General features: G+C 37.0%; 3 protein-coding genes, 1 long non-coding RNA gene and 1 pseudogene across 4 annotated transcripts; 2 read left to right on the top strand and 3 right to left on the bottom strand.

Annotated features, from left to right (window-relative positions):
• Window positions 1-586: 586 nt before the first annotated feature.
• LOC116167718 lies at window positions 587-2,262 on the bottom strand (annotated as a pseudogene).
• Window positions 2,263-4,847: 2,585 nt separating this feature from the next.
• On the top strand, window positions 4,848-6,988 carry LOC116167717 (heat shock protein 70 A1-like). The gene has a single exon (XM_031483210.1). The coding sequence runs from the start codon at window positions 4,971-4,973 to the stop codon at window positions 6,897-6,899; it is 1,929 nt and encodes a 642-aa protein (XP_031339070.1). The 5' UTR covers window positions 4,848-4,970; the 3' UTR covers window positions 6,900-6,988.
• Window positions 6,989-8,673: 1,685 nt separating this feature from the next.
• Window positions 8,674-9,946, bottom strand: LOC116167719 (spindle and kinetochore-associated protein 1-like). Its single transcript, XM_031483211.1, has 4 exons — window positions 9,651-9,946; window positions 9,339-9,595; window positions 9,040-9,209; window positions 8,674-8,923 (listed from the first exon to the last, which is right to left on the bottom strand). Exons 1-4 carry the CDS (start codon window positions 9,876-9,878, stop codon window positions 8,775-8,777), a joined length of 804 nt encoding a protein of 267 aa, XP_031339071.1. The 5' UTR covers window positions 9,879-9,946; the 3' UTR covers window positions 8,674-8,774.
• Window positions 9,947-10,644: 698 nt separating this feature from the next.
• On the bottom strand, window positions 10,645-12,731 carry LOC116167716 (heat shock protein 70 A1-like). The gene has a single exon (XM_031483209.1). The coding sequence runs from the start codon at window positions 12,641-12,643 to the stop codon at window positions 10,715-10,717; it is 1,929 nt and encodes a 642-aa protein (XP_031339069.1). The 5' UTR covers window positions 12,644-12,731; the 3' UTR covers window positions 10,645-10,714.
• Window positions 12,732-22,149: 9,418 nt separating this feature from the next.
• On the top strand, window positions 22,150-22,938 carry LOC116169661. Its single transcript, XR_004145024.1, has 2 exons — window positions 22,150-22,495; window positions 22,547-22,938. It is a non-coding gene; the product is annotated as an uncharacterized LOC116169661 (long non-coding RNA).
• Window positions 22,939-24,310: the final 1,372 nt, after the last annotated feature.

Here is a 24,310-nt window from a genome sequence, read left to right as displayed (position 1 = left end):
AGAGGATTCCAAATATTTTGCTTGAATTCTTTCTACTGCTCGCCCAACTAAACAATAAAAATATCATTGTAAAAGAAAATAATTTATTAAACTATACCTATCAGTCTTGTAACAAAAAGCATTACAGTTAAAACTATCTCTTGTTAACCACAAAACTAATCTACTTCTTCAACTGTTGGTTCCATGTGTGTTAAAATTTCCTGTTTGTTGACCACAGTTTCCTGGTCTTGCTCCGCACTTGGTTGTCCTGCACTTGGTATTGCAACTTAGACATAAATTGGACTACAACACACTAGTAAGTTGTTTTTGTCGATCTTCGTACTCTTCCTTCTCTGCAAGAAAGATTGTTGTCCAACCATTTCAAGCATCCATCGCAAGCATTCTGCACTACGTTTTGGTCGCTCGTACTGCAACCGGTCGCCGACATCTCCTAGAGTTTTGTTTTAAATTGAAAATGGTACCCTTTTACCAATTGGTTGCGGGCGGCAATTCGGGTGCGTTTGTTTGTCATCCTTTCTTTGTACTTCTCTCAGCATCCGCCCCATTTGGTCGATGTCTCTTTGCGATAGCCCGACCTTTGTCGTTTTTAAATTGTAATCTGTTGCGATTTTCCAGAGCTGGTATCCTTGGCAGAGACGTTTAGTATTCCATTTGCGTCCCATATTGAAGGTAACTTCTTATCTTTGGAACTCCTCGAGGAGCTGGTGGATTCCGGAAAGTTCAAAGTTGCCCAGTTAATTGTTGTCTTTGGTCATCGCTCGGTTCGCACTTCGAATACTTGGATACCTTACTCCAGGTTGGTTATGGAATAGGTTGGAGATGTTTGGAGTTTGTTTGCAGGGTATACGTGAATTACGTTCGCATGATTTTTGGTCATGGACGACGCCCACCAGCAAAGTTTCGATACCCAAGGAGAGTGGAGTGACGTCCGACTAGAAGGAACGTCTGTATTTTATCACTTGTATCACCGCTAAGTACTCCGCTTGCACCGCTGCACCATAAAGCCAACACTTCATACTGGATTTATCCGATAGATTCATGTGGTTTCCTTTCCCCGCAGAAATAATTTTGAAGTAAAGATTGAATCTTTGGAATTCGGAGTCGAAACCACCGGACAAGTACCTCACATCGTGGATTGGATCCTTGTCCATTTTTGCATCTGCGAGTGCTTCTCAACGGTGTTTGTAGGGTTTCCACGGAATAAATTCAAGAGCACAGTTCTTCAAAACAGCGAGCCCCTGGAGATCTTCGTGTAAAAATCAACAAAACCATCAGAAAAAGGCGTCAATTTCCAGACTTGCCTCGGTGCCCGATGACAATGTCCTTTTCGCCCTTTCTGCAGCCGTACGGAGACGACGTAAAGCTCTGGGGTTGTTACGTATGTCTTTCCTATACTTCCTTTTAAATTCTTCTACGAAGTGATCGACCAGACGATTATCAAAGTCTTCACCTCCAAGATGAGTGTCGCCAGCAGTCGACTTGACTTCGAACAGCGAACCTTCGTCGATGGTGAGTATGGATACGTCAAATGTACCGCCACCCAAATCGAAAATTAAAACGTTACGTTCGCCTTTGAGATTTTTGTCCAAGCCGTAAGCAAGAGCAGCCGCCGTGGGTTCGTTGATAATTCTCAATACGTTTAATCCGGCAATAGCTCCAGCATCTTTAGTGGCTTGCCTCTGCGAGTCATTGAAATATGCCGGTACTGTAATAACGGCATCTTTGACGGAACCGCCTAAATAGGCTTCTGCAGTTTCTTTCATTTTCGTGAGCACCATCGAACTGACCTCTTCTGGAGCGAATTTTTTCGTTTCGCCCTTAAAATGAATTTCCACTTTCGGTTTTCCCCCATCGCTTATCACCTTGAAAGGCCAATGCTTCATATCCTGTTGTATTTTTGGATCGTCGTATTTTCGGCCGATGAGTCTTTTCGCGTCGAAAATGGTGTTGTGAGGGTTCATGGCAACTTGATTTTTGGCCGCATCGCCGATGAGCCTTTCCGTGTCGGTAAAGGCGACGTAACTTGGAGTTGTTCTGTTTCCTTGGTCGTTGGCGATGATTCCCACCTTTCCATTTTGCCACACGCCTACGCAGGAGTAGGTCGTGCCCAAATCAATTCCAATCGCTGGTACTTTAACCATTTCTTCTTCAAAATATCACGAATAACTTCTTATTCACACGTATATTCACAATAACGGCGCACAAATGTGTCGTTACTAATATGTTCCTTCGCTCAAGTTTTGAACTGTTATGAAGTTGCGCGCCTCGAAACGCTTATATATGCTGAGGCCGATTTATCCCGAGCGGTCTCGAACATTCTGGAACTTTTAATAGACGCGCGCTTTGAAAGTACGAGATTATTCTAGAAATGTTTAGAATTTTCCATTCCTTTTCGTTTATATTTCTCGATAATGAATTGCGATTACTTTTCTGAAAGTCTCAATTAACATTATGAAACATCGTATGAAATGAAAGAAAATTGTTAGATCATTTCTTATTTTTCAATTACCTACTGAAGGGTAACGAAAACGTGTTCTAGGTCCTACCATTTTATACAATGGTCGTACCTATTGTGCGTAAAATTGTATTATTGATTTCTCGTTCATTTTTCGCTATGCCAACTTATTATTTCGATAAGGGAAACACTGGAATTACTACAGAAAAATATTAAAAATTACATTTGGCATAGCTATTTATGCCTCTCAGTTTTCTAAAGCTCATGAATCTGTAATGCTTGTTTTATCGGTTTTAATATCCACAAGTGAGGAAAACCTAGCAAGAGACACACAAAAATTTTTTTCTATTTCGGTGTCACAATGATGATTTTGTACAACTGTTTTCGGCCGAAAACAGTTGTACAAAGACATTCATTATAGTCGTTTTTTTTGGTAACTCATCTCTTAAGTTGGCAGTTACTAGTTAGTACAAGTAGGTACTTCGTTGGGTACTTCCATGTTTGAACTTCAAAATGTCAGTCTTACTACGCTGCCAGCCTAAAACTTAACGGCATAAAAAGTGTTCCCAACATAAAACATGTTAGTTCTAATGTTCCCTATAGTTTCTGATAATGATTTTTTTTATTAAATTAAAGCACCGAAATAGAAAAAAATAGTATGAAAAACGCGTGTTACAATGCTTTATTGTAATACTCCTATCTTGCGGACACTCGTGGCTACGCTTCGCGTCGCCACTCGTGCCACAAGATAGTCGTATTACAATAGGTCGCATTGTAACACTTGTCTTTCAATATACTATTCTAATTCCGTTTGGTTCAATTTAATAGTTTTTGTATAGGCTAAAATTTCATTTTTGTATTTGTTAGTCTAGTACAGTGTTTTTCAACCTTCTTGAATACGCCGCCCCTTTGCAAGTTGAAAAACTCTGGTGCTATAATAAAATTATGCCAATTGCAAGACTATTTTACGAATTTAATTTTCATTACTTTGTGACCTATATCGATCGTAAATTAAGTAGGTAGGATTCCAAAAATCCTAAGTTGCTGTCGGCACGTACAGCAACACGATGCTTACGTTCTTACCATGAACGCATTCTAACAGCTAAGGATGAAATTAAAGGATTCATTGGAAAACTGAATTTAAAGTCAACTTCTTTGAAAAAATATACATATAAAGTATTTTCCTTGTGTTCAGAAGATTGTTCAACAAACTGCAATAGGTAGATCAATCGTTGGTAGGAAGCTCTCGCACATTCCTTGCACGATTCAGAGCTATATCATAAGTTATTTTCCACGACTGTCCAGTTCGAAGGTAACAATAGACATAGATGAGCACTAAACCCTTTCTTGGATATGTCAGTACAATTGGCTCACCTGACTACGAGCACACGAAAGAAATCTCATAGATTTAGCTGCTGACGGTATGCTTAACATGGAGTTTCTCTCGCAAAATATTGACGTCTTCTTGATGAAGAGAAAACAGGAGTATCCAGAGTGGGCATAATTATTAGTTCCATTCCCCATTTTCTATATCTACCTATGAAAAACTAGCGTAGTCTTCAATGTTAAACATACAAACTAAGAAAAGAAATAAAGGCTTCATAAAAAGTGATTTGGGTGTCAAAAAAAGAACCACGTTGCAATAAAACAACCTTCGCACTAAATTGTAGTTTTTCATTGTAGTATAGGACCTTCCAACAATTGAATTTTTCTTTTACTCGCGACCCCCCGAGTAGGGCTTGGCGACCCCCCACAGGACAATAATAAAATTAAATCAAAAAAACAGCATTTTGATGTAAGAAATTAAACTGACTTATAGCATTTGATGCAGTATATATTTTTCTTTGGACTTGTATTAGAAAGAAAAACAATTTTCGGAAAACTAAATAGGTATGTCAAATGAAATTGTTTATAATATTCCGTGGTAATATTAGTATTTCTCTTATTAGAATAATAAGTTGACAATTTGACATATCAAAAATTAACGAGAAATCAATACTGCAATTTTACGCACAATAGATATCGTAGAATAAATACTTCCCAACCCCCAAATACGCCTTCACTCATATTGAAAAATAAGAAATGATCCAAAATATTCTTTCATTTCATACAGTAATATGATTCATAATGTAGGTATATTGAGGCTTTCAGATAAGCAATCGCAATTCAGTATCGAGAAATAAATAAACGAAAAGGAATGGAAAATTCTAAACATTTCTAGAATAATCTCGATACTTTCAGAAAAGCGCGAGAAATATAAACGAAAAGGAATGGAAAATTCTAAACATTTCTAGAATAATCTCGTACTTTCAAAGCGCGCGTCTATTAAAAGTTCCAGAATGTTCGAGACCGCTCGGGATAAATCGGCCTCAGCATATATAAGCGTTTCGAGGCGCGCAACTTCATAACAGTTCCAAACGTGAGTGAACGAACATATTAGTAACGACACATTTGTGCGTGTTTATTGTGAATATACGTGTGAATAAGAAGTTATTCGTGATATTTTGAAGAAGAAATGGTTAAAGTACCAGCGATTGGAATTGATTTGGGCACGACCTACTCCTGCGTAGGCGTGTGGCAAAATGGAAAGGTGGGAATCATCGCCAACGACCAAGGAAACAGAACAACTCCAAGTTACGTCGCCTTTACCGACACGGAAAGGCTCATCGGCGATGCGGCCAAAAATCAAGTTGCCATGAACCCTCACAACACCATTTTCGACGCGAAAAGACTCATCGGCCGAAAATACGACGATCCAAAAATACAACAGGATATGAAGCATTGGCCTTTCAAGGTGATAAGCGATGGGGGAAAACCGAAAGTGGAAATTCATTTTAAGGGCGAAACGAAAAAATTCGCTCCAGAAGAGGTCAGTTCGATGGTGCTCACGAAAATGAAAGAAACTGCAGAAGCCTATTTAGGCGGTTCCGTCAAAGATGCCGTTATTACAGTACCGGCATATTTCAATGACTCGCAGAGGCAAGCCACTAAAGATGCTGGAGCTATTGCCGGATTAAACGTATTGAGAATTATCAACGAACCCACGGCGGCTGCTCTTGCTTACGGCTTGGACAAAAATCTCAAAGGCGAACGTAACGTTTTAATTTTCGATTTGGGTGGCGGTACATTTGACGTATCCATACTCACCATCGACGAAGGTTCGCTGTTCGAAGTCAAGTCGACTGCTGGCGACACTCATCTTGGAGGTGAAGACTTTGATAATCGTCTGGTCGATCACTTCGTAGAAGAATTTAAAAGGAAGTATAGGAAAGACATACGTAACAACCCCAGAGCTTTACGTCGTCTCCGTACGGCTGCAGAAAGGGCGAAAAGGACATTGTCATCGGGCACCGAGGCAAGTCTGGAAATTGACGCCTTGTGTGATGGTGTTGATTTTTACACGAAGATCTCCAGGGCTCGCTTTGAAGAACTGTGCTCCGATTTATTCCGTGGAACCCTACAGCCCGTTGAGAAAGCACTCACAGATGCTAAAATGGACAAGGGATCAATCCACGATGTGGTACTTGTCGGTGGTTCGACTCGAATTCCCAAGATTCAATCTCTACTTCAAAATTATTTCTGCGGGAAACCACTGAATCTATCGATAAATCCAGATGAAGCTGTGGCTTACGGTGCAGCGGTACAAGCGGCAGTGCTTAGCGGTGATACAAGCGATAAAATACAAGACGTCCTCCTGGTCGATGTCACTCCACTTTCTTTGGGTATCGAAACTGCTGGTGGCGTCATGACCAAAATCGTTGAACGTAATTCACGCATACCCTGCAAACAAACTCAAACATTTTCAACCTATTCCGATAACCAACCTGGAGTAAGTATCCAAGTATTCGAAGGCGAACGAGCGATGACCAAAGACAACAATTTACTGGGCAACTTTGACTTGTCCGGAATTCCACCAGCTCCTCGAGGAGTTCCAAAGATTGAAGTTACCTTCAATATGGACGCAAATGGAATACTAAACGTCTCTGCCAAAGATACCAGCTCTGGAAAATCGCAACAAATTACAATTAAAAACGACAAAGGTCGGCTATCGCAAAGAGACATCGACCAAATGGTGGCGGATGCTGAGAAATACAAAGAAGAAGATGAAAAGCAACGAACCCGAATCTCGGCCAGCAATCAACTGGAGGGTTACGTTTTCAACTTAAAACAAACTCTTGGCGATGTTGGCGACAAGTTATCGGCGGAAGATAAAAATGTAGTCCAGAATGCATGCGATGGATGCCTGAAATGGTTGGACAACAATTTACTTGCAGAAAAGGAGGAGTATGAAGATCAACAGAAACAGCTTACACATCTATGCAGTCCAATTATGTCCAAATTATACGCAAATGCTGGAACGCAAAGTGGAGCTATGCCTGGAAGCTGTGGGGAACAAGCAGGAAGATTTAATGCGCAAGGTCCAACGATTGAAGAAGTAGATTAGTTATTATTTGAGCAGTAATTAATTTAGGTATTTTGTATATATATTGACAAGACTGATTACCTAGATTAATAAATTATTTTCTGTTATCACACACGCGTTTGAATTATTAAGCAGGTGTTTCGTACTGGGTATATTACAAAAGAGACGAGGGACCACTGCAATTACTAATTATAATTTATTAACAATTAACAAAGAGCATGTTTATGTCTGTAGGTTAGTCATGACTGAAGTTAGCTTTATGTATACCAAACAGCAGGTATATTTTGAATCTACATAAACCTTTCAATATATTTTGTAATTGGCAACATGCATGGGCTGGCTGACTTCCATAAAACTAAGAAGCCCCAATGTGTAGGTGCCTATTTAGTGAAATTTTATGATATGCCAGAATATTGGATATAAAGCTTAGTGCTTAGTCGGACACAGAAATCGTCTGAATTCTCCCGACACCCTGTAGACCTCCAATTAAATTCTGCTACTTATCTAGTAGGCGCCCTTACACAATTCTTAAGTACCAAAATATTATAGTACAAGAGCTGGTAAGACATTTTTGGGTAGGTATTTGGGGCACGCTGAAAACTGCTAGACCTGGCTGAGGAGTGGCGAATAGTGTATAAAAATTAGTGGGTTCGCATATAAATAAGTATGTGGCCTATGAAAGAATGCATGTATATATATACCTACTTACACAAAAGAAAGATACACGAAAGAATTGAATTGTGGTTGCAACACCTTGAAGGCTCTCATTTTGAGCATGTGTTATATTTTCATATAAGTTTTTGTTTTTCAAATAGCTGATCACTTTGTTTTCTTTTTTATTAATTAATTATTTAGTTTGGAATCAATGATATCCTTGATTTGTTTAAAATTCGATTGTCATAAAATCTTGGCAGACTATACTAAAAAGAAAATCTGGAAAAAATGGTATATCAATAACTCAGAAACGGTTAAAGATAGGACATGTAATATCAAAATATGCCAATTTCGATTTTATATCTCATGCAATAGTAAGAATTGAAAAAAACTGAGTTTTTAGTCTTTGAAGTTTCTTACATTTGGACCTCCATAGGTACGGTTGTACGCAACTTAAAATTTTTTTTAAGTACACTAAAAGAAAGCCCTATTCATTCTCTATGCACTGATAAAAATGGGTTATCAAAACTTCAACCGTTTTCAAGTAATCAATTATCAAAGTACTGTCTGCATCCGCCATTTTTTTTAAAGTCAAAATAACTTAAAAACCACAAATGGTAGATATGGACATGTGGATATCAAAATAACTAAAGTTTCACGTAGAATCCCAAAATGCAATAAAAAATATTTGTTATCATGTAAAATAACGAAGCTGCTAACTACTTCCAGTATTCCGGAAGTGCGACCATTTTGAAAATATTTTACATCGATTCGGCCTTCAGAGTAACTTCCAAGTACAAATTTTCAAAAACCTATCTATTTCACTGTCCCAGAAACGCTTAACAAAAGCTCCCAAAAAACACCCTATATTTTTAAAGTATTGCTACCTTTATTTGCCCGCATAATTGCAGTACAACTCACGTAAAACCGATTAGAAAGAAAGACTGAAACACCTTGGAACACTACAGAAGAGAAAATATATGCAAAATACAGCAGCAATATCTAAAATCAGCCATCAGTGTACAGTTTATAATGGGTAGCCGGTTACAAGTGGATCTGTTCACAAGTACTTGAATAATGTAACTAAATTGTGTTAGATCAATTTAGTGGTACTTGCACTTCTTGTAATTAAAAGAAACCAAAACCATCACTAATAAAATGCACTTTAATACAATTACTGAAATTAGCAAACATTTCTAAATACAAAATTAGCAATAAAATCTACAAATTAAAAACTAATTATCACACAACATAAATAGACTTCCCTGATAAAGATGATCTTACCAAACGTTTTGTATGTCTTAGTATTGTTAAAAAATTAAGCGCTTTCTTATCCAAGGACGGCCTATTACATTCCCTGGCTATATCTTCTTCTGTAACAAATTGCTTGCCTAAAAGAATAATTATCGTTACATAGACGAAATGAAGACCAAACAAGAGCTCAAGGGTTTTCATTTGAGGAATGAGGAAGGGGTCAGTGTTCAGTACCTTCCAATAGCATACGAACCTTTAAAAGTACCAGTTTGTTGTTGTTTATACTCTCTATACAATTGCATTTCTGTAGTCTTTATTGCATGTGAAGGTTTCGATAGTAGCTCATATTTATTGAAGAGTGCTTCACTTACAACTTGAATAAAATTGTTTACCACCTCCAGTGTTAAACGTCCCACCATATACCTGCAATGATCATTTCTTAGCGATAAAAATACTACTTAAAGGGGCATTAAACAAAATCTCATTCAACTGACGCATTATAGCATTATATTATAGAAGTATCCCTGCACAATATGACAGTAGAGAACTTACTTGGGTAAAGATGCGAACTCCTCAAACGATAAAGGTGCAATATCAAACGTTAAGTATTTACGTGTAATTTTGCCCTTATATTTATTTTGATAGGGTATTGTAGGCGTAAAATCACTAAATGCAACACTAACTTCTAAATCCGGAGTACCCGCTCTTGGCGAATTACTTAGGACCAAGCTATTTAACGAGTGGCTTTGTATAGATTCAGCAATTTCATCAAGTTTCTTCATTTGAACTTTGATAACGCTCTCGTAACTCTAAAATATTATGTACCTAGTTAGATGAATTTATGAACTTACGGTATCTACATACTTTCAATTCATCGAACAATAAACAATACTTTGTGAGTAACTTTTTTACTACTAACAAATCAACTGCGATCAGCTGTTTTCTGTGATTAATCTCCTTAATTAATTTGTGATACTCGGCTCTGTTATGTTTCCCAAATGACACAAAATCTACAGTTAGTTGCAACGTAACTATTTTATCACATAATGATTGTATGGTCACGGTGTTATTAGTCTCCTTAACAATTTCCATTACGACAAAATTTTTAAACCAAAATGTCGGTTACGTTACAAGTTTGAATGTTTAAAATATATGGAAGTGACTACTATACAGGCGCGGTGTTCATGTTGTTTCGTTTATACCTTCATTTGCGTTACAGCTTACAGAGTGAGTCAGTTAAATGGAGAGGGATTTAAATTAAATTTAAAGGTGTAAACATTTTCTAAATGTCTCACATATTTTGCAAATAAAATTCGTATCTTTAACGTATAAGGGTTGATTTAGCTCCGCCACTCCTCAGCCAGGTCTGCAATTCTGTGTTTGGGTATTATTGGAGTATTAGACAAGTTTTCAGCGTGCCCCTAGTACCTATAAGTGCCCAAAAATGTCTACAATACCAGCTATCGGACTATAATATTTAAGTACTTAGTAAGAATTGTGTAAAGGCGCCTACTAGATAAGTAGCAGAATTTAATTGGAGGTCCACTGAATTTCAAAAATGTCAAGGCATCTCCGGAGAATTACAGGGTGTCGGGAGAATTTAGGCGATTTCGGTGTCCGACTCCGCACTAAGCTTTATATTCAATATTCTGGCATATCATAAAATTTTCACTAAATATAGGTAGGTATAGGCACCTACACATTGGGGTCTCTTAGTTTTGTGTGAGCCAGCCAGCCTCTGCATGTTGCCAATTACAAAAAACCATTGAAAGGTGTATGTAGATTCAAAGCAGAGTATGGTTACTCTTTGTTCAAAGTATACCTGCTTAATAATTTAAACGCGTGTGTGATAACAGAAAATAATTTATTAATTGTAATCAGTCTTTGTCAATATATACAAAATAATTTAATTACTACTCAAATAATAACTAATCTACTTCTTCAATCGTTGGGCCTTGCGCATTAAATCTTCCTGCTTGTTCCCCACAGCTTCCAGGCATAGCTCCACTTTGCGTTCCAGCATTTGCGTATAATTTGGATATAATTGGACTGCACAGATTTGTAAGCTGTTTCTGTTGATTTTCATACTCCTCCTTTTCTGCAAGTAAATTGTTGTCCAACCATTTCAGAGATCCATCACATGCATTCTGGACTACATTTTTATCTTCCACCGATAACTTGTCGCCAACATCGCTTAGAGTTTGTTTTAAGTTGAAAACGTAACCCTCCAGTTGATTGCGGGCCGAGATTCGGGTTCGTTGCTCTTCATCTTCTTCTTTGTATTTCTCCGCATCCGCCACCATTTGATCGATGTCTCTTTGCGATAGGCGACCTTTGTCGTTTTTAATTGTAATTTGTTGCGATTTTCCAGAGCTGGTATCTTTGGCAGAGACGTTTAGTATTCCATTTGCGTCCATATTGAAGGTAACTTCAATCTTTGGAACTCCTCGAGGAGCTGGTGGAATTCCGGACAAGTCAAAGTTGCCCAGTAAATTGTTGTCTTTGGTCATCGCTCGTTCGCCTTCGAATACTTGGATACTTACTCCAGGTTGGTTATCGGAATAGGTTGAAAATGTTTGAGTTTGTTTGCAGGGTATGCGTGAATTACGTTCAACGATTTTGGTCATGACGCCACCAGCAGTTTCGATACCCAAAGAAAGTGGAGTGACATCGACCAGGAGGACGTCTTGTATTTTATCGCTTGTATCACCGCTAAGCACTGCCGCTTGTACCGCTGCACCGTAAGCCACAGCTTCATCTGGATTTATCGATAGATTCAGTGGTTTCCCGCAGAAATAATTTTGAAGTAGAGATTGAATCTTGGGAATTCGAGTCGAACCACCGACAAGTACCACATCGTGGATTGATCCCTTGTCCATTTTAGCATCTGCGAGTGCTTTCTCAACGGGCTGTAGGGTTCCACGGAATAAATCGGAGCACAGTTCTTCAAAGCGAGCCCTGGAGATCTTCGTGTAAAAATCGACACCATCACACAAGGCGTCAATTTCCAGACTTGCCTCGGTGCCCGATGACAATGTCCTTTTCGCCCGTTCTGCAGCCGTACGGAGACGACGTAAAGCTCTGGGGTTGTTACGTATATCTTTCCTATATTTCCTTTTAAATTCTTCTACAAAGTGGTCAACTAAACGATTGTCAAAGTCTTCTCCTCCAAGATGTGTGTCGCCTGCAGTAGATCTGACCTCGAACAACGAGCCTTCGTCGATGGTGAGTATGGATACGTCAAATGTACCGCCGCCCAAATCGAAAATTAAAACGTTACGTTCGCCTTTGAGATTTTTGTCTAAGCCGTAAGCAAGAGCAGCCGCCGTGGGTTCGTTGATAATTCTCAATACGTTTAATCCGGCAATAACTCCAGCATCTTTAGTGGCTTGCCTTTGCGAGTCATTGAAATATGCCGGTACTGTAATAACGGCATCTTTGACGGAACCGCCTAAATACGCTTCTGCAGTTTCTTTCATTTTCGTGAGCACCATTGAACTTACTTCTTCTGGGGCGAATTTTTTAGTTTCGCCCTTAAAATTAACTTCCACTTTCGGCTTACCCCCATCGCTTATCACCTTGAAAGGCCAATGCTTCATATCCTGTTGAATTTTTGGATCGTCGTATTTTCGGCCGATGAGTCTTTTAGCGTCGAAAATGGTGTTGTGGGGATTCATGGCAACTTGATTTTTGGCCGCATCGCCGATGAGCCTTTCCGTGTCGGTGAAGGCGACGTAACTTGGAGTTGTTCTGTTTCCTTGGTCGTTGGCGATGATTTCCACCTTTCCATTTTGCCACACGCCTACGCAGGAGTAGGTCGTGCCCAAATCAATTCCAATCGCTGGTACTTTAACCATTTCTTCTTCAAAATATCACGAATAACTTCTTATTCACACGTATATTCACAATAACGGCGCACAAATGTGTCGTTACTATGTTCCTTCGCTCAAGTTTTGAACTGTTATGAAGTTGCGCGCCTCGAAACGCTTATATATGCTGAGGCCGATTTATCCCGAGCGGTCTCGAACATTCTGGAACTTTTAATAGACGCGCGTTTTGAAAGTACGAGATTATTCTAGAAATGTTTAGAATTTTCCATTCCTTTTCGTTTATTTATTTCTCGATAATGAATTGCGATTACTTTTCTGAAAGCCTCAATATACCTACATTATGAATCATATTACGTACGGTATGAAATGAAAGAATACTTTAGATCATATCTTATTTTTCAATATTATCAGTGAAGGCGTATTTGGGAGTTGGGACGTATTTATTCTACGGGTAAGACACCAGTCTATCTATATTTTCACAGGCAGAGATGGTGCTTACAATTGATTTCTCGTTAATTTCCGGTATGCCACACCTGCCAATTTATTGTTCCGATAAGGGAAATACTGAAATTACCACAGAAGATTATAAACAATTTCATTTGACATAGGTATTTAGTTTTCCGAAAATTGTTTTTCTTTCTAATACAGTCCAAAGAAAAGTAATATAATAATAATAAATAATTACTTAGGTACATCAAATTGCTGTTTTCTTGATTTTATTTTATTGTCCTGGGGGTCGCCAAGCCCTACTCGGGAGGTCGCGAGTAACAAAAAAATTCAATTGTTGTAAGGTCCTACTACAATTCAATCTCAATTTCAACATTTCTATTATTAATAATAATAATAATAAATAAAATACAGTAATGTCTCCACCAATAACCCAAGCAACAACAGAAATACAACCTCAAGAACAAAGAAACACCATAAATATAAGTAAGGCAACATGTACCACAAAGACAGGTCCACCCAATAAAGTTACACGTCCTAGCACAGTTAAAAAACACAAAACTCCTTCTTCCCACAAACACACTACGTTATCACAACCCACTCGTATTCAACCCAAACGCAAAGCCAAAGAAACACTTACACAATAAACTCCATTTAATAAAATTACAGGAATTATTATAATGATTTTTTTTGGTTTTTTGTTTTCCTCTTTCCTGATAGCGTTGGCTATTGTGCCCATCAATAGGTATGTTGATAAGTATGATTTACATACTATCCCTAGATTTTAATGTACGTGTGTGATTTTTTTTTTAGGGCCCTACATAACTTCACCAGACACAGACACAGACACTAATCGTTACTTGATTTTAATCCGTGCGATTAGTTAACCAGGCTAGACCTGAGCTCTCACAAGAAACACCGACCATAATAATAATAATATTTAATGTGTGCCATTACGCAGTATCTGCATTTACACTTGTCATTTAAACCTAACTTTTCCTTACATAACTATAACATAAGTAAGGTGACCAGACGTACTCTTTTTAAGAGTAATGTTCTCTTTTCTGACCTATTGTTCGGTGTACTCTTACTTTTTAATTAAATGGAAAAAATGTTCTCTATTTCGCAAAAGGGAAACAACAACCAACGCTTTGGTTCGCCTTTACTAAAATTAAATTAAATAAAAAATAACACAGTCATTTGCCTCGTAAGAGTCGTAACTCGTCCTTGCGCACCGAATGCACGTTCAGCACTTTACGGGGGAATTCGGTGACCCTACGCTACCAGTTAGCTGTTTAGCCGTTAAGTGAGCTATGACGTCCCTGAAACGTGAATTTTCATATTGCACTGCACTTGCTTCTGTAATTTTATGGTAGAAACTTCGCTGTCTTAACTTAAAAAAGTAAATTTACTTTGTGTTTACTTTATGCCTTGCGATATGCGTACGTGGTATATGCATTTTTTTTATTTTTAGTAATTTTGAAGGTGTATTTTCAGTAGCGGTGAGTGTAATTACTCTTCTATCACCATTTGAAGAGCCTGAGAACTAACCCTACGTCACACCCAATCGATTATTGCAACACCTGTTCGTTGTACTCTTTTAATATCTAATATTTCTGGTCACCCTATATAACACAAGACAAACACGATTATATTATATCACAGGCATATGGTCATAAGAAGTTATAAACTTAACGCTTTTACCGACGAACAGAATTCCTCAAAGGTGTAAAAGGCCTTTGACAGAAGATATTTCTTTATGCAGTCTTTAAATAGTTTTGCGGGGAGGCATCTAACATTTACTGGTAAAGAATTATATAATGTTTTCGCTTGAAATTCACATCCGTTCTGGGACGTTGTCAGCCGGCAGTATTGGATAATTAAATTATCCTTATTACGGGTGTTGTGCGTGTGCTGTTGGACATTCCATTTGAGACTGTCAACGCTGTCTCTTGCGTAGCACAAAGCTTGTAATATGTATACGGAGGGGAGCGTCAATATTTGTAATTTAATGAAGACTTGCCGACAGTCTTGCCTGTATCCTAGACCAGCTACTACACGAACTGCTCTACGTTGTAGTTTGAATATGGTGCAGGCCGATGCAGTATGTCCCCAGGCTAATATGCTGTAGCTTATGATACTATATGTACTAAAGCATAATATGCGGACACTGTTACCTGTTGGGAAACCGTTTGACTTAATCTACGTAACACATAAATTGACTTGTTGCACTTCGCCCTTACGAAATCGCAATGTTCATGAAAGTTTAAATCATTGAATTTATAGTATATAATATAGTTATAAATTCAATGGTTTAAATGAGAGTCCAGCATACACCCCAGAAACTTCGTTAACTTTACAGTCAGATTAACGTCACGTTTTAATAAAAAGGAAATGTTATTGTTTTGTTCTCATTGAGTCCGAGTTTATTTACCGCACACCAATTTTTAGTAGCTAATAATCCGTGTTCACGTTGTCATAAGCCACATGATAAGAAGAGTCTGCTGAAATTAGCGTAACATCATCTGCATACAGTATACAGCTGACGGTACTAGGAAGTATGGTCGGTAAATCGTTAATATATAATAAAAATAGCAGTGGGCCCAAAATTGACCCTTGCGGGACCCCACTGGTTATTTGTAATTGTTCAGATGTCTCATTGTTGAACCGAACGCACTGCAGCCTGTTTGTTAAGTACGATGAGATTAACTTTGCACTTGCATCACTAAATTTATAAATCAATCTCAGCTTTCTAATAATAATGTTATGCACTACACAATCGAATGCTTTAGAGAAGTCTACAAAAGACACGATTGCGTACTGGCTCTTCTCGTAACTATTTAGAATTTTAGTAGTAAGGTTGATGATCGCGTCTGAAGTGCTTTTTCCTTTTCGGAAACCGTACTGGTGGGCATGTAAGAGATGGTTGGTTTCTAAGTATTTGGTGATTTGGTCACATAGTATTTTTTCAAACACTTTTGACAGTACAGGCAGGATCGAAATTGGTCTGTAATTGTCCATGCTCTCTGTATCACCTTTCTTGAATATAGGGAGTACTAATGCTATTTTCATTAGATCCGGAAACGTATTAGTGTTTATAATCATATTGGCAATGGTCGTCAGCGGTTTCACGAAAAGCGATATATTTCTTTTAATAAGTTTGGTATTGAAGCCAAAGATATCCCTAAGTATTACAGTTTCTTAATTTATGTAACACATCGCGCACTACCACCTGGGACACATTGTCCTAAATTCTATTAGTAGCAGCCAATAGGCATGACTTTTGCTGTTTTATGAATTGCTACTAATAACAGAAATGTTGAAACTTATTTTTATATTTGTGGGTACCTATACCAAAACTTATAAAACATGTAAAACTGTTTTATATGCACCTTTTAATTCTGAACAACTTAAACCAAAAATGTCCATGGTCTACTATTAAGAAACGTAAAAAATAAGGATTTGATTGATTTTCATTGCTAAAAATGAAAAAAAAAATAAATTAAGATACATCAATGTAAACAGGAAAAGGAATGAAAAGCAATATTGGCGTTAAGATATACAGGGTGTTGAATTTAAAAGCTTTGGGTCAAAACTTAGAAACGGTGATCCAAGTTTTTTTACTACGCCACTAGATTTTACGTAATACGTAATACCATTGTAATTTCTTTATAGTCAATTACTAGCTCCCCTAATTATTTTATAGCAAAAGTCTAAATACGTTTTTTTTAGAGAAAAAGATACTGCCTCTGTTCATACTTTTAGTTATAATTTTCCATTTTTCAAAACCGTAGAAATCGACAAAATAAAAAATTACATTTTTATAAATCAGTGATGCTTTGGAATCTTTTAACAAATTACAAGCGCATCGCATCTCAGTTATTGTTGTTTGACGTCGAACGATTTTCATATTTAATTCTGTTACAACTAACCGACGCAATAAAAGGCATCTTAGGGTAATGTTTTTTTAGAGAATGTATGCTGCATCTGCATCAGATACTATTTGTTTATCATTTTCCGGAATCAGGGTACCTACATAATCGAAGAAAAAAAGTAATTTGAAGAAGATTTGTTCCTAAACTTCTATTCGGATTTTCCGCTACTGCAGCCAAAACGTTGAATGTATTGTCGTTTTCCTGATGGATTTGACGGACATTTTGAACGTTATTGCACTTGCAGTTCTTTAACTAATTTATAAACATGCATAAATTTAATATACGTCAAATGCAAATAATGAATAGTTATCACTGTTTTTTAGGTAATTCCAAGGCATATTTGATTTATTGTAAAATGCACCTTTTTATTTTGTCGATTTCTACGGTTTTGAAAAATGGAAAACTATAACTAAAAGTATGAACAGAGGCAGTATTTTTTTCTCTAAAAAAACGTATTTAGACTTTTGCTCTAAAATAATTAGGGGAGCTAATAATAGTCTATAAAGAAATTACCATTGAAATCCCTATGCTGCGTCGCGCTAAGCACCACCCGGTATACACCATGGTAATAATATCTACAATAGGCAGTTTTTATGTTTTTTCGTATCTTGTCTTCCCCGTAAGTAAGATATAATAACATCCCAAAAGTCAAACCAAAGAGTAACTATGGGTACTCTTTGGTCAAACGCTTTCAGCCTGTAGGTATTTCAGAAACGAATGTAGAGAGATTGGCTCTGTTTGTGATATTAGGTATACGTTTCACAAAAAAAAGTGGCACGCGGTCACGAAAACCGCAAGTCTCTATCTTTAAAAACAGCTGAGATAATAAAATAGGACCCATGGTACCTACAAATACATTTTATAATTTGCAAACAATGTGACGACCTGACGAGCCGCAGGTTTTAGAACATCGAGCCACGTGTTTGACATGCCTGTGTAAGAGTGTACCTACTCTGTACAACTCCTTCCTGTAAATATGCCTCCGAGCATTTTCCGCGAGTTACCTAGTGTGGCTACTTGATGTACTATCATACCAAAACGGTTGCGATAACCACGTGGTGAACGCTAATTGACGTCATAAACGCTAAGCGTTCGAAAGTGCTCAGCGTTTTCATAGTTACAGAATACGGGCCCAGGTATTTCTAGTCTGTAGTTCCGAAAATTATTAGATACGTTAGACTGTTGAGTGAGGGGCAACTTGATTAATTTAGATGAGGTTTATTCAGGCACCGACATCAATAGATGCGCCATATCTTTTGTGTTATTGAGCGATGTTTTACCACACTCTACGTAGGGAGCGGCGAGTGAGATAATATGTATCCCTCAAAATTTTAAATTTCTTGCATTTTTCAAATGAATCCTATGGCAAATGGCACATTATTTGAAAGCCAATTTAATCGTGATTACTAATCTGCTTTGCTTTTTAAATTCTATTGATTCTTTTCGGAGATATTCGCATTTGAAATGGTTTTTTTCCCCCTGATTTAAGTCCTTTAGATTACTGTGGGGATATTTAAAGAATAAAGTTTATGCTACTCCGCCCGGAACATTACAAGGGTTGCAAGCACGTATAAGTGTATAACCATAGTGTAAGAATGGAATACACTATGGTATAACTCAACAATTTCGACCGATTATCCCTGAAATCTTGCAACATGTACGGCAGCGTTTTGAAGCAAATCTTTATTATTGCATGGAAGCAGGCGGAAGGCAATTCGAGCATTTATTGAAATAAATGTTGTGTGTTTAAAGTTATTTGTTATTTTTTGCACAATTTAAACCTTGTATTAAAATTTAAAAATTTTAATACAAGGTGACTTAGATCGCATTTGATTTGGGTTTTTAAGAAAAAACCATTTCAAATGCGAATATCTCCGAAACGAATCAATAGAATTTAAAAAGCAAAGCAGATTAGTAATCACGATTAAATTGGCTTTCAAATAATGTGCCATTTGCCATAGGATTCCATTTAAAATTTTAGAGGTTAAGCTCCCTACGTAGAGGGGTGAAGACTTGGGTTGGGTTCGTGATTTGTATTCCAAAAGTTGTCCCCCTCGGATACAAAATTGACGTGTTCGAGGATTTTTTGAAATTTCTAAATTTAACACCCTAAAAGCCCTCTGTATACTTCTCGTTGGGCCACTCTGTATTGATGTAGTTATATTATGTATTTAAAAAAGATGTAATATTGTTGGGTAAACAATAATCATTACATTTGTATATTGGAAATACATTATTTGGAATTATGAAAAATAAAATTGTGTATGCATTTCGGATCTCTCTATATACAGTATCCTATACCAACAAACCCTAATATACAGCCAGTATGACAACTTACAGATTCTTTACAAGTTTTGCTTTTTATTTAATGCGTCAAATTAGCATAATCTTGACACCAATTAAACCCAATTTTGTCTTGTTAACCTTAAAAACTGGGTTAACTGTAAGGTATTTTGTCGTTCAGCGTAAGTAGTAAATAGAAACTGTTCAAAATCTTTATTATGGATTTTGCTGTTAGTAGAGCGGGTGTTTCTCCTTATGAGCGATACGAAGTGCGTAGGGAAACTGTGGGGAATTTCAAATTGATGAACACATGACCATAAGGTCACAAATGTAATATAATTTGAAAGCCAGAGTAAGTGAAAAGCCTCATTTGTGATCTTGCTAAACCAAGTGGACTTTTTGGCGGGGTTAGCGGTGACAGCTACGGAAATTGTCCGCTGTTGGGCCATTTGGCGGTTTATGTAAAATGTAAATTCATATTCATTTAACGAGAGTTTTAACATCTCATTAGTAGAAGATCCTCCGCACTCCCATCTACCCTCACTTTAAAATTGTAATAGGTATATACATTTCACGTTTTGATTGCATGAAATTTACCTCATTATAAATAGGTACTCAAAATAGTCCACCACTGAAAATAATATAGTGTGCGCGTCTTGAAATTTTTCAAAAGCGTCTCTCGCAATTTGCCTACCATCACGTGTTATTCTGTAGCACGCCATATTGTCAGGTGGAGTCTTATACACTATCGTTTTCAACTGCCCCCAACAAAGGCACTAAGTGAATGAAGTCGGGGAAATCACGGACGTCATTCCCTGTACCAATCAATTTACCAAGATACTGTTGATTGAGTTACTGCATAAGACTTAGATCGACAGTTGAATTCACGAATGCGTCCCAAGTTGTTTGTCACAGGTTGATTTTACAAAATTACCTGTATAGGAAATTGTATACGTCTACCGCTTTATAATGAAGGAGAACAGAACGAATATGCGAGAAAATCAAGCGCGTTAATATTAGAAACGAGTGTGCAACAGGTAAGAGTCGAAACGCCACCGTGTTGCCGTGGGTCCGTTTCGGGTGTAGGATTCGACGAGTACCTTTATAAAAATTGAGAGGGAGAGAGAAATTCTTCGCCAAGTCTTCAAGGTTAAACTATAAGTGAGTTCTGCGCACCATTTTTATATGGCTTAATTCTTCGCCAAAATTTCGAAGCGTAACTATAGTTAAGCGCGGCATTTTGAGATCGCAGCGTAAAGTTTCATTTTCAATTGAACGGTCGAGTCTAACCCGTATTTTGGAAGTTTACGGAAGATTTGTCAGCCTCGTATAGTCGTACGCGGTATTAGTGCAAGTTAATTACCTACTGCGACATTTTAAAGGAAAACTGTACCATTTCGATAAAATTATATTGCAGAGCATCAGGTTTTAATTATCAGATTAAAAGTTGAGGTAAAGCGAACCAACTTTCCGCAAGGTAAGAATCGAGGTAAGAATCATTAAAAGTTATTCATTACTGAGAGCCGTACTATTAATTATTTCATAAAAAACAGTCACATTTTTAGCAGTGCCGTAGAGAATAAAATTCCTTTTCTACCATTTGGGTTTCCAAATCCTGTAAATGAAACTATAAGCCGTTACACGTTCAACTCGAAATACGGACTAGTCTACTTTGTTGATCCAATGTGTGGAAGAGAAATTCGATGAGTTATTCTTTGAATTTGAAGGTCACAAACCTTTGATTCGCCCTTTTAAGATTTTTCATGTAGGTATGTATTATTCTTCATTCAATTTGAATGATCGTAATCACACGCATTTCTTCGTTGCATTTACAGTCACAAAAAAATTTTAATCGCGCGCGGCTCACCGCAAATCCTTTTTAACAGAAATGTTCACATAAATTCTCTTAGAAGTCTAAAACCACCCTGTCGTAATTGATAGTGTGACTGATGACTATTCGCGGCTCGACCCAAACGATCTAACGGCTCTCGACGCGAATTGCCCCACGGATTCATCTGAATTCCTGATGACGATTCTGTAGCAACCCATTTCCCACAACCTTTTGGGACGCTCAATTTTTCCACCAAACTAGTCTACCCAATGACGGGCATCTCGGCGACAAGTTCCCACAAGGCAGCAAGAAAATACGCTACCCAGCAAGCTCGACAACGGCGGATGCAAAATAAACAAAATCTGAACTATTCACGCCACATTCCACGACTTCTCGGTGCCTGAAGCTTTCACAAAGTCAGGACTGTATTCAGGAACTACCCACATACAAAATCGAAAAAAATGGACCGTGCCTATTTGAAGAAGCAAAAATGGTATATTCTGTACTATCGAATGTCAATGACCAATACTTCGATATGGTTCAGCGGCTTCTTTGTAGAACGCTGTGGAACAGCAAGTAGATCTTGTGTTATCATAGATGACACAACACTTTTTTCGCGTTCTTCAGTCAATAACATCATTTTCGTTTTCTACCGTATATTTTATCTTGGACACTGTGTATCGCATTTTGATCATACCTCTTATTCACTAGCGCGAACTTCAGTATATATCAGTTCGCATCGATGTTAAGACCGAGACTAAACATAATTATAATTATAAACAATAAACCTTGTAGGGAAATATAGAAAGCATATCATATTTATCATACAGAATGAATCACATCCGTTTTTATTTTTTATCGACTTGATGGCGCTGTGGTATTGTTCCAAAAAAGTCGCTACTTCGCTTATAATAAGGTTAAGCCTAATTTCTATAGGTATTTGTAAAATACATACAGAACCGTATGAATTATGAAATTAAATTTATTTTCTAGTTATTATTATGCATCTATTGATAATCACTTTAATAGTATATTATTATACGAGCATATAAAGTGTGCGATTATGACACGAGGTGAAGTTTGCAACACGAGCCGAAGGCGAGTGTTGTAATTTTTCCGAGTGTCATAATCGCCTTTATATGCAAGTAAAATACGCTATTTTATCTACGACTATTTAATTAAATAGAAAATGCGGCATCTGAATCAGTTTGAAACGTAGCAACTTCATAGCGGTAGCGCAATGTACGCCTATGGTTTGGTTTGCGTTCGTTCATTCGTTGACGGTATTTAACCTCAAATCTAATTCAATGTATCGCAATGTACCTAAGTGGCGAACTAAATATGCAATTTATCTTAAGTTCCCAGAAGTCATTAATTCAACACGTAAGGTTATTGCTAATATAAATGGTTGTCATTCATTTTTCATTGTTTTAGATTGTGACATAACCTATGGAAGTAAGGTGGATATTTATGTGACGTAACTATGTACAACTATTCTCTAAATCCGATCCCGATGTATCAATTATGCCTGCAGAAATTGTTACACAGCTGCCAAATGGAATACAATATTTTGTTTCGCATACATAATCTAATTTTTCAAAGACTTCGTTATGCTTCTCCGACCTGCATCCAAGAAGTTTCTTCCTCTTTTAGAAACGAAGTTTAAGCAATGAAAGCATAGTTTTATTGCAAATTTAAGGGCAAGAGGTGTTTTTTATTAGTTAACGTACATATTGTAGCCATCTATTTAAGTAATTTGGTCAATGCCTAGTATGTAAGACCTGTTACGAATTATCAATTCTTAAAATAAATCATGCAAAACTGTGGTTAAGTGCTACGACAATTTGTATCCTTTATTGTCAACGAGTTTACAATATGTTATTGTTTTGTATCGTGGCACAATTTTGACAATACCACATATGTTGTACGAAACATATTTCTCTTCGTAAAAGGCTGAAACTTATAGGTTATACCTAGCATAATCTTCAAATGGGGCTTCCGATAATCCATTATGCTACAAATAATGCCTTGTGAATATAGGTATAGATACTTTAAATACAAACGAAAACCTTATTCATGCTCATGCAGAATATTTGAATCAGCGAAGGTATCTGTCGTTAAGTAACGTTGCCTGAACTTGCCAATGACTTCAGGTATTTTACAAGTTTATTTCATCCCATTTTATAAATATCGCACATATCTCGTCATAGGGGTGGATCAAGTTCCTGTATTATATTGTTTTTCAAATAAACCTACAAAGTTAAGCGTACGTAACCCGAAATCTCTCATTTCTAACCTAAGAAATGCTTAATTCAAAACAAAACTGACAGGTAGTACATACGAGATGGGCGGTTCTATTTTTAGTACATATGCAATTATGAACTTATACATATGCAATTATGAGAAATATATAGTGACATAAAGTAGTTGTATATAAGGATTTTAGAGGAACCGATAATAATGCATATCATAATTCGCTAAAATATAGTGACGTTATTTGAGCGTTATTTAATAGTCGTAGATAATAGTACATTATATATCAAGGTAGAGAAGTCCAGTATTATTGCCTGAGCACCAAGATTACATCTCGAGGCGCTTGCGCCGAGGGGTGTAAGGTGCGAAGGCAATAATAGACTTCTCTACCGTGGTATATATACTATTTTTTTCACTACTAGCACTTTAAATCCTCTAAATTAACATATTATATTGATAAGAGAGTTAACGGTTGGACAGAATTGTTTGTTTCTTAATTTAACATGTCAATCAAGTACGTGGAAGTACAAGTCAAACAGGCCGTATTTTGTTCTGTCATTGAGATTTTTCAAAGAGTAATTTCGTTAGAATTTTTTCAAAATGTGATAATTTTAGGTATGTAATTTCTCTGGAAATTGCGAATGGTGGCAATTATTCGTTTTAGAGAACTTGTCTAAACGTTCATTGAGCGAAATTTCGGGTTGTGTTTTCTAAAAGTGACAGCGTGACAGTTATTATTGACTACTAGTTAATAATAAAAAATTATTAACCACTTTGAACAAATGCCGAGAAAGCCTACTTTACAAGTGGAAAAAAGGTTAATAATCATGTCATCAGACGCTAGTAGTGAAAAAAATATATTAGTGATCAGATTTACAGGTCAACTGTGATATTCTTAATGTCAATGTTATTGTTTAATTATTAAGTGCATTAGTTGGGTGGGTT

The sequence above is a fragment of the Photinus pyralis genome, unplaced genomic scaffold, assembly GCF_008802855.1.
Source record: "Photinus pyralis isolate 1611_PpyrPB1 unplaced genomic scaffold, Ppyr1.3 Ppyr1.4_LG4, whole genome shotgun sequence".
NCBI classification, from domain to species: domain Eukaryota; kingdom Metazoa; phylum Arthropoda; class Insecta; order Coleoptera; family Lampyridae; genus Photinus; species Photinus pyralis.
This window is presented reverse-complemented; position numbering and strand designations above follow the sequence as displayed.